This window comes from Euprymna scolopes, chromosome 25 (assembly GCF_053919585.1).
Source record: "Euprymna scolopes isolate OS-2025 chromosome 25, ASM5391958v1, whole genome shotgun sequence".
NCBI classification, from domain to species: Eukaryota; Metazoa; Mollusca; class Cephalopoda; order Sepiida; family Sepiolidae; genus Euprymna; species Euprymna scolopes.
In genome coordinates, this window is record NC_136506.1 from 88,607,608 (window position 1) to 88,618,312 (window position 10,705).

A 10,705-nucleotide genomic window follows, 5' to 3' on the forward strand; every position below is an offset into this window, starting at 1 on the left:
CTAATGCAGAAATCTTAGAACATCTACTACTGTCCAAAAACGATGCTCACAAGAACTATGTGAGCAGGCCAACACGTAGCACTCTGGCCAAGCTGAAAGAGGCTCGCAGTCAATTCCAAAAAGCTACTCAGCACTGTGCAAACAACTACTGGAACAACCTGTGCGACGAAATTCAGACTGCTGCTGATTGTGGTAAACTATGTGTGATGTACTGTGGACTCCGCAAGGCAACTGGACCGAGTGCAAAGGAAGTTTGCCCTTTAAAATCTACTACAGGGAGGCTCATCACTGATCCTACAAAGCAGTTTGAACGCTGGGTGGAGCACTACTCTGTACTATATGGCGAACCACGCAACATCACAGTCACAACTTTAAATTCCACTCTGAACTTCGACACCCTAGTCGAACTGGACAACATTCCAACTATGTCAGAACTTGAAGTAGCTCTCCAATACACGAATGTAGGGAAGGCCCCAGGTACCGATGAGATTCCAGCAGATCTGCTCAAGTGCAATAAGTTCCTGCTCCCGCACTTGTACGACCTCTTCTGCACCAGTTGGTGCAACAGAAAATTTCTAACAGCTATGAAAAATGCTAAAATTGTCACTTTATTCAAGAAAGGAGACAAAGGAGATTGCAATAACTACCATGGTATATCTTTACTCAGTGTCACCGGCAAAGTCTTTGCTAGAGTGCTCCTTCCAATGCTCCAGCAGATTGCAAACCGCATTTATCCAGAATCGCAATGCGGCTTCTGTAGCGGGCGCTCAACCACGGACATATTTTCAGTGCATCAAATCCAGGAAAAATGCAGAGAACAACGTAGACCTCAACATATCGCATTTGTGTATCTCATGAAAGCTTGTGACATGGTCAGTAGAGATGATCTGTTTGCCATCCTACAAAAGTTGGGCTGTCCACCAACTCTTCTTATTTTGATAAGATCGCTCCATGACAACATAACAGCCGCAGTCTTCTTCGAGGGTGACATGTCTGACAACTTCCCCGTGTGCAGTGGAGTCAAGCAAGGTTGTGTGTTGGCTCCCACACTGTTTGGCATCTTCTTCTCAGTTCTTCTGCACCACGCTTTTGGAAATCACGAGGACGAAGACAGTGTGTTCCTTCATACTCGCTCTGATGGAGAACTTTTTAACTTGGCTCGCGTACGCGCCAAAACCAAGATTCGAAAAGTCCTAATACTTGAGTTGCTGTTTGCAGATGCTGCTGCATTGGTCATGCACTCCGAAAGTGGACTCCAGCGGCTGCTTGATAAATTAAGCGTTGCTTACTGGTAATCAGTGTGAAGAAGACGGTCGTGATGCACTAGGGTGACGCATCACCAATCACCATTAATGGCTACGATCTAGAGACTGTCGAAAACTTTGCGTATCTTGGATCCAACATCAACGAGGGAGTATCCATTGAACAGGAGCTACAAACGCACATAGGTAAAGCAGCGTCTACTTTCAGCCGACTACGTGAAAGAGCATCGTTCAATAAATACCTCACTTCTTGCACAAAATGCCGCATCTACGAATTCTGTGTTCTGAGTACCCTACTGTATGGAGCAGAGACTTGGACCACGTATGCTCGTCACAAGAAAAGACTGAACGTCTACCATCTCCGATGCTTGCGACATATCATGGCATCAATTGGTGGGATAGAATCACAAACAAAGAGGTGCTAAGACGTGCCGGCAGCCACTCCTTATTCCACACACTCAAGATCTGAAGACTGAGTTGGCTTGGACAGCTGTGCAGAATTCTTGATGGCCGTCTCTTTAAGGATATCCTCTACAGCGAACTGGCAAACAGAACAAGAAGCCGCGGTCGCCCGATGCTGCGCTTTAAAGACGTGGCCAAACGGGATCTGATCGCTCTTGGCATCGATGTGAATGTGTGGGAGGAGCTAGCCGAAGATAGACCAGCATGGAGGCGTGCCTTGAGTAAGGGTGCAGAGAAGACAAAACTAGGGACTATGTTTACTGTTGCTTGCATTAATCTTTCATAGATTGCTTGCCATTATTTTTTATTTACAGAAATCGGGGGAAACAATCTTATAGTAAAATATTTAGAGATTTATAAAGAATTGGAATCGGTAATTTAGCATGGAATCGATAATTGTATTGGAATCGGGGGGAAAAATAGTGGAATCGTCCCATCACTAATATATATATATATATATATATATATATAGTTTTTTTTTTTACTTTTCACAAGTTTTGTTGTATCATGGCCTTTCAGTCGTGTTAAATGTGACAAGTGTTTCAACACAAAATTTTATACCTAAATGTTTGGTCATCCTTTAACCTTATAACATTTGCTATGTTTATTTACTTTCACATTACCTGCTGCGAAGATGGCTCGATTTGTTTCTTGAATAACCATGCTTTATGCTAAATGACAACCGTAACTCTTGCTGGAGAACTCAACCCATAAGCAGTTGTAGTTCCTGTTTATTTGTTCATGGTTTCTGTTTTGGGTTTTGGAGATAGAATCACATAAGCACATATAATCTGAAATTAGCTTCGATACCTTGTTGGTGATGTTGATTATACTGAAGCTTGATGAACTTAGGACAGTCGGTTCACTACAAATGGTTTGAGACGTCCAAATAGAATGTTGGTGAGAGTGGGGGGGGGTGGAGTGGGATGACCCAAGAAAAATTAGATGCAAACGGTTAACACGGATCTTTGACAATGGAATACGGAATCAATCCTCAAGAACACCAAGTTTGGAGACTGAGATTAAAGTGTAATATCTGTTCTGATGATGATGATGCACTTCAGTTTTTTGTTCTCGGTTAGTGGAGGAGAAATACTTCACGACTGAGACAATTTTTATTTTTGTTCCTTTTCTCCAAATATCGTGGGGTCTGTTTGTGTGATACATCAATGAAAAAAATGTCATAAGAGTCTGATGTTTGTTCACCCCCCCCCCTCCCGAAAATATCCAAATTAAGAAAACTCTATCATGTACATACCTATGATGGAAAAAAAAAATTGTATACTAGAAATCTCGTAAACTGATTAGTTTTATTTTTATAAATAAAATACATTTTAAATGGATTTGAGCTTTTCAATTTACATGATGCCCCTCTCCCCATGTTGAGAATAGCTTTCCAAAATCTCCATTTGGAATTATCTCCCTTGTTTCTATAGATTGTTTTCAAGATAGCTTCACGAGATTGTCATTCCTAGTTTAGCCTTAAAATATGATTTTCTTGATAAAAATTAAGTACTTGATCCATTTACATGATTTTTAATGTACAATGTTTTTTCCATCACAGGTATATACTTCATCTATAGTTTTCTTTATTTTTGTTTTTTTGATATGGGGTGGGGGTAATTCTTCATATACATCCTAAGCCGTCCTTGAGTTTCAGGATAGACCTTTACAATGACATATTTTCTAAAATTGAATTAACCAAGGAACTTTGATAAGTATATTTCATTTGAATCAAGTAATCTTGCGGTCTTTATGAAATCTCCACACTAATGTACTGTACTTACAATAACCTTTATCCCTGAGTGGCTTCCAGGCCTTGATAAGTGGTGACCACCTTGTAAAAAAAAAAAAAAAAAAAAATACAACTTTTCATTTTTTTTTTCCTTTTAATATACAACTTGAAACTTCTAGAAATGGTTTCATGGCATTCAGTGGTTGGAGCAGGAGCGTTCAGTGATCTGCATTGATTTCTAAGTAATGTCAGATTGTGTCTTGTAATTAAAAAAAATTTTCTTTGGATTCTGCGGATTACGGTTATCATCTTGAGCGTTATCTTCACAACGTTTCGGACGATGTGACCCTCTGACCCTCTACAGACATATCTTGCCGATCTCTGGAATCTCCATGGGATTTCGAACGGAACCCTGTATTTAATCCATGAGGATAGCATACTCTTGTTCCATCAGCCATGATCGGATAGAAGTCTCAAGTAATTCGTAATTGTATTTTTCATATCACCCACACTGAGGATTGAACCTTCAACCTCCAGAAGAGTGTCACTTACAACTAACCGAAAACTAATCCGTTACGCCATGGATCTGCAAATAACACTCAATAAAAAATTAAGACATATAAATTTACTGAAAATTATTTGAACAAATCTCATTTTACTTTGATCCCCTTTCAACCAATCAATGCTGTAAACATCGTCAGATCTCGCCCATGTAAAAAAGTATTTTGACCAAACCACGTCTTGTATTGATGGATAATCGAAAAAGATTATCTTTTGTTGCACAATCTTTTTTTTTTTCTGTTTGATTATTCACACAAAACAATCTGATTTGTTTGCAGGTGTCGGTGAACAACAGGTCCGTGAACAAGGGACAAACCCGGCGCCATGGACGTCTGATGAGCAAAAACTATTGGAACAGTCTTTAAAGACTTTCCCTGCTGATGTGGTTGACCGATGGGATAAAATAGCTGCCAACATTCCTTCTCGCAGTAAGAAAGATTGTGTCAAGAGATACAAGGTAAATTTTATTCTTAGCATAAAATTTGAATTTAAAGAATTTAAAAAAAAAATTTTATTGGGGAGGGGGGGGGGCTCTTTTTGTATTTTTCTTTTTTCTCCTTTTTTTCTGCTTCTTTTTCTCCTTTTTTTCTGCTTCTTTTTCTCCTTTTTTTCTGCTTCTTTTTCTCCTTTTTTTCTTCCTTTCTCCTTTTTTTCTTCCTTTCTCCTTTTTTTCTTCCTTTCTCCTTTTTTTCTTCCTTTCTCCTTTTTTTCTTCCTTTCTCCTTTTTTTCTTCCTTTCTCCTTTTTTTCCTCCTTTCTCTTTTTTTTCTCTCCTCTCTTTTTGTTTCTCTCCTCTCTTTTTGTTTCTCTCCTCTCTTTTTGTTTCTCTCCTCTCTCTTTTTTTTCCTCTCCTCTCTCTTTTTTTCCTCTCCTCTCTCTTTTTTTTTCCTCTCCTCTCTCTTTTTTTTCCTCTCCTCTCTCTTTTTTTCCTCTCCTCTCTCTTTTTTTTCCTCTCCTCTCTCTTTTTTTTCCTCTCCTCTCTCTTTTTTTTCCTCTCCTCTCTCTTTTTTTTCCTCTCCTCTCTCTTCTTTTTCCTCTCCTCTCTCTTTTTTTTCCTCTACTCTCTCTTCCTCATCTTGCTTTTTTTTTTTTTTTTTAAATTTCTTTTGTGTTTCTCTGTTTAGATGGCACACTACATAAAACTAACGAATGAAAAATTAATTTTTTGTTTAAAAGTACAAACCACGCATAATACTAAGCTTTTCTTTTAAAAATTTATTTTGAGCATAAAGGTATTTTTTGATGAATTATCTTATAATATTAGATGAAAAGTTTTTCTTTTAACTCTAACCCTGTTCACTTGCTTCTTCACTTATACACTGTTATACTTAGTTATTTCTCTAAATGCTCATCGTCTTGATTGTCTCCTTAATAAGCAATATTTATTATTCTTGTTTGTTTTGTTTTACCTACAGGAGCTGGTTGAGATGGTTCGTGCCAAGAAAATGGCCCAGACTGCCGCAGCTAAAGCCAAGAAGACATGACCCCTTCGTCAGCAGTTTATGTCCACTATTAGTTTTTAATCTGTCAGATCCAGCTTTTGTTCTATTTTTGTAATGTTACAAAATGGAGAAAGAAAAAAACCCTGGAAAAACAAAACCATTAATATATCAAAGATCATTCTTTTTTGTTTTTTCTTATGAATTAAAATTTTTTAAGATGATTTATTACTTATTATATAAAGATACGTACGACCATTTTTCATCTTGGGTGTTGGGTGGCAATATCTTATGTTTTACTCTTTTATTTTCGTAGTTTTTAAAATTAATCTATTTTAAAAAATTTTAATTTTTAAAAATATTTTGAATCGATTTTCAAAATTTTGAATCTACTTTTTAAATTTAAAATTTATTTTAAAAATTAAAAATTTTACTTTTTAAAGATTTAAAATTTATTTTAAAAAATTTTAAACTTATTAAAAAAAAATTATTACTTTTTATTTTATTTAGTTTTCACCTGCTCCATAGCGTTTTTTTCATAATTGAGAATCAGACATGTTATACTTACAAAATGGTCCAAACTCTCCTGTTCTCCATATCTCCTGGACACTATCCCAGTCTAATAATAATAATAATAATTCTTATGAGCATTTCTATGTATAAAGATCAGACTATTCATACTTGCAAAACAGCATAAATCTTCGATAACACTAACCCAATCTAATAAATCCAACAGACATTTATGAAATTTGTCATTAAGTAATCCACTAGTTTCAATCTTTGTTTCACTTTGGTTTAAGATAAAGGTTTTTCAGGTTATTGGAAAATTGCGATTTTGGTCAATTTAGATGACGTTTTTCATGTCAAGAAAATGTTTTGTGCTATTGAATCCGCCATTGGTCATCACTAGGGCTGTGACAACAGAATATTCCATTCATTCTTTTGACTTTCAAATGTATATCTGACGCAGTAAGACACAGTCAATCACCCAAGAACCACATCCATCTATATAAAAACATAAGATATTAACAGCTATATACTCAAGAGTCAAAATAATGAAAAGAATATGCTGTTGTCACAGCCCTAGCAATAACATACTGAATTTTCAAGAGTCTGACAATTTTAAATGCCTGTACAAAAAAGTCTGGAAACTTATTGAAAGCACCTTGTGTGTGTGTATATATATATATATATATATATATATATATATATATATATATATATATATATGAGTAGGTAGTAGTTTGCTTGAAGCATTGTTGGTAAAGAAATATATAGAATTTTTATTTTTTTTTTAAAGGCCAAAGACAATGCGGGGAAAGACCGGAATTATGAAAGTAAAGAAAGAAAAACAAACAAATGTAGACGGGTGTGCTTGAGTAGAGGAGTGTCTAGCCTTTATTTGTGAGGAAAGATAGACGAATAAAGGCTAGACACTTCTCTACTCAAGCACACCCGTCTACATTTGTTTGTTTTTCTTTCTTTACTTTCATAATTCCGGTCTTTCCCCCGCATTGTCTTTGGCTTTAAAAAAAAAAAAAAAAAAAAAAAAATTATATATATATATATATATATATATATATATACACACACACACACACCTTAAAGTTATATATGAAACTCATCTTCCAGTCTTAGTTCTAAAATAATTGTTTTTTTTCTTTTTCACAAAGTTATTCAAGATGTTCATGTTATGAGAGCGCATTTTCCTTATAAAAAGGAATACAATATTAAAATATTCTGTTGAAGGTTTTCGGAACAATCTATAATAATCAAGTAAATCTCATAGGTCATCAGGAGATCTGAATATCTACAAAGAGGTATATCCATCCATCTGTTGTTGGGTTAATTTCTTCGCTTGCTTGGTCAGCGGAAATTGGGATTATGACAATAACTGCCTCTGCAGCTATTTTGCAGCCTCGTTGGATCCGTGATACACTATTGATATAACAGAAGCAGTATCTGAGCCAGTCATAAACATCTTAGACGAATTACGAATGAAATAATAAGATGCAAAATTTATGCTAAGATTTTTTTCTGTGATTTCTGCACATTTTTAGGTTGAAAACTGTTTCTCACTGTCCGAGCAATCCTATTACTTTTAGTGACAGTTTTTTCAAGAAATCTAATAGATGTGGTAATAATAATTGTTTTTATGGAAGGTGCTCGACTGAGCTTCGATCCTTGGTTCCTCCTTGAACTTGTCTTCTACAATAACTGCAAACAACTATCCTGTTCATTAACAAAGTTTCTTTCCAAGAATAGGTACAGGAATCTGCAAGATGAAGAAAGGTAAAGCTGTTGTTGCAGAAACGTTGAAAGCTGCAGGTGAAACAGGGATTGAGACGATCAGGGTTGTTCGTGATGACAGATCTCCATATGATTTTGAAATTCTCACAAGGCTAAAGAAAGACCTGAATAGAGGTGATAACTAGGGCTAGGACAACAGAATATTCTTTTCGTTGTTTTGACTCTTGCGTATATATCCGTTGGTGGCTTATGTGTTTATATACAATGTTGTGGATTTCAGTTGATCAACTTTGTTTAAATTTGTCAGATGTATATGCAAGAGTCAAAAGGGTGGTGAGAATACTCTGTTGTCCTAGCTCTAATGATAACAGAAACTTAAAGTTGATGGATCAGCTTTGTAGAGTAATAGAATAATTGAGCAGCAAATAAGTCAGGTACACATTAGGGTTGGGACAATGAATCTGAATCGGGAATCGGAAGATTTGGGGGTGGGTATCGGAATCCAAAAAATTGGTGCCTATTTTCCAATGCCGAAACTATTCTTTTGTCTTTAATTTGATTTTGTTTAGAACAAAATCTTCCATTTCTGGTGATAATAATAAATTTTTTATTGATTTTAAAATACCAGTAAAGCTAAAATCTTTAGATCATCATGTGTAAATTTACATTTAGGGAAATATCTGCACATTTAACATGTTTTTTTTTTTTTTTTTTTTTTTTTTTTTACAGAAATCAGGAAAAAATAACAAAACAACTCTATAGTTAAATATTTGGAGATTTATAAAGAATCGAAATCGGGGAATTTAGTACGGAATCGGTAATTGTATCTGGATCGGGAAAAATATTGTAATCGTCCCATCACTAGTGCATATAAATGAAATGCTGGTTGATTTTATGTCTGCTGCTATGTTGATTCTGAGGCAAATGCAGGAAAAGTATCTTGATAATAAAAAGAGCCTGTATTTAACTTTATGAATAAATGGACATACATGGGTTTTTATGGTAATCCGAAAATATTTAGACATTTTAAAATAATAAAAATGAGTATTTGTATTAGAATTGGAAATTTCGAACAGAATCAGTAACTGTTTGGAATTGGAAAAAAATATTGGAATCATCCCATCATTCAATTCAGTTTATTCAGCATATGTTAAAAAATTACATATTTCATTGCTATTAAAAATGGTGCGGGAGGAGGAGGAAGAAAGAGGGTGAAAAAGAAAAAAGAAAGCTAACAAAGAGAGAGGGAGGGCCACAAATACAGGTAACCAGCACCTGTTCAACTACATCTTGAACTGATCCGTTGTTTGTGCGGTGACAACCTTGAGCAGCAGTCTATTCCAGAGAGCTGATATGCGGATAGAAACTGGCTTTTCGTCGGACATTATTTTTGCACAAACCTAATACCGAGGGTTTTTTTTAATTTTAATTTTTTTTTTTTTTTACAAATGAATCACCACTTATCAAGGCCCGAGAGATGCTCGAGGACAAGAGTTGAACAGTGTACATTGATCAAAAGGACAATATCATAGTAATCGTTAGAAGTGCAAATTTGGTAAATTGGATTACTTTAGGGGAACGGCTCATCAAGAACTTGTTTACATTGGACTTGAAGATGCCCATATTGTAGTCAGCTGGAAAGTAGGGAAACTGAAGAGAGTTCCACAGGTGTGCAGTTCTAAGAAAGGAGCTTTGTTCATCGAATCTACGTTTAGGTTTAGGCACAGATAAAGAATGGGGGAAATTATTGATAGTGTTTTCAGCTAAACGAGTGTTTCTCGTGAATGTTTAAGAAGAACCTGTATTTTTCTTTTGTTGATCTAGAGAAAGACTCTGATAGAATGTCAAGGGAGGCTTTGCATATATGAGAGGTGAAAGACCTGGTGTTGCTACATACACTAAAAAGAGAAAACCTGAAACCAAGTGTAAAAACTCATGGGGCTCAGAAGAAATATCTGCAACAGTAAATGTTTTTTTTTTTTTTAATGCACAAAGTTTTTAAAAAAGGTTTTCAATGCACACAGACTTTATGAACACTATGTATGTATGTATGTATGTGTATATATATATATATATATATATATATATATATATGAGCAAACAGTTAATAAAATATGTTAAAAACACTTTTGAAAAGAGTTAAAAACATATTTAATCTGAAAAGGGAACACTAGATAAATTGATAGTCCTTAATCCGCAGAGTTTCGAAGAAATACTTTCCTTCTCATCAGAGGGTAGGAATTAGCAAAATATGGGATCGGATTTTGCATGCAGAAGTATTTGATGAAACAACAAGTAAGTCAAAGATCTTGAAAACAAAAAAAGTGAAGCAGAGGGAATATGGTGAAGAAAAATGTGATTACACGTGAATGGATAGTCTGGTGGAAGATAAAAAAATATTTTATATATATATATATATATATATATATATATTATAAAAATAAAAAAAACCAGGCCTGCATAATAAAATGAAAATATTAAAAGGATCACCAAGTAACAAGTGCATAGTAGTAATGCTACAAACCACCTTACCTCAAAGAAGCAAAAGGTTTGCTCTGCCTGCTACCAACACAGGGAAACCGGGAGAAGAAGAAAACAAGACGTATGGCGTGTTTTATGGAGATGAGATAAGGCACTCTAAGGGAAAGGAGTCAGTATTCTGCACGTGCTTGATGAGTAAACCTCTGTCAGTACAAGACGTACATACGTATGGAATAAAATGGTGACTAAGGAGAAAAAGTCCTTGCAAAGAGTTCTGATGCTATAATTCTTCAAACTTTACAGAACAAACTTTTAACTAACAAATAACCAAACGCAAATGGCAGGCAAAGCATTTAACATTCGGCTGATTCCTGAATTTTATGGTGTCTTATCCGATCACACTGGTGAGAATAGGTGTAACTTGTGTGCAAAATATGTGATGTTGACAACGTTAAGCATATTTTGCCAATAAGGTTGAGAGATGGTACTCTGTCGTGATAAGAGGGAGGATTTAAA

General features: G+C 35.3%; 1 protein-coding gene across 1 annotated transcript in view; it reads left to right on the forward strand.

The window, feature by feature from the left end:
* The window catches only part of LOC145247497 (dnaJ homolog subfamily C member 2-like), a 72,860-nt gene extending 67,178 nt beyond the window's left edge, over positions 1–5,682 (forward strand). Inside the window, exons 17-18 of the mRNA XM_080109309.1 lie at positions 4,299–4,477; positions 5,435–5,682. Coding sequence (XP_079965435.1) covers positions 4,299–4,477; positions 5,435–5,503 — 248 coding nt within the window. The 3' untranslated portion in view covers positions 5,504–5,682. The remainder of the gene's footprint in view (positions 1–4,298; positions 4,478–5,434) is intronic.
* The last annotated feature ends 5,023 nt before the right edge of the window (positions 5,683–10,705 follow it).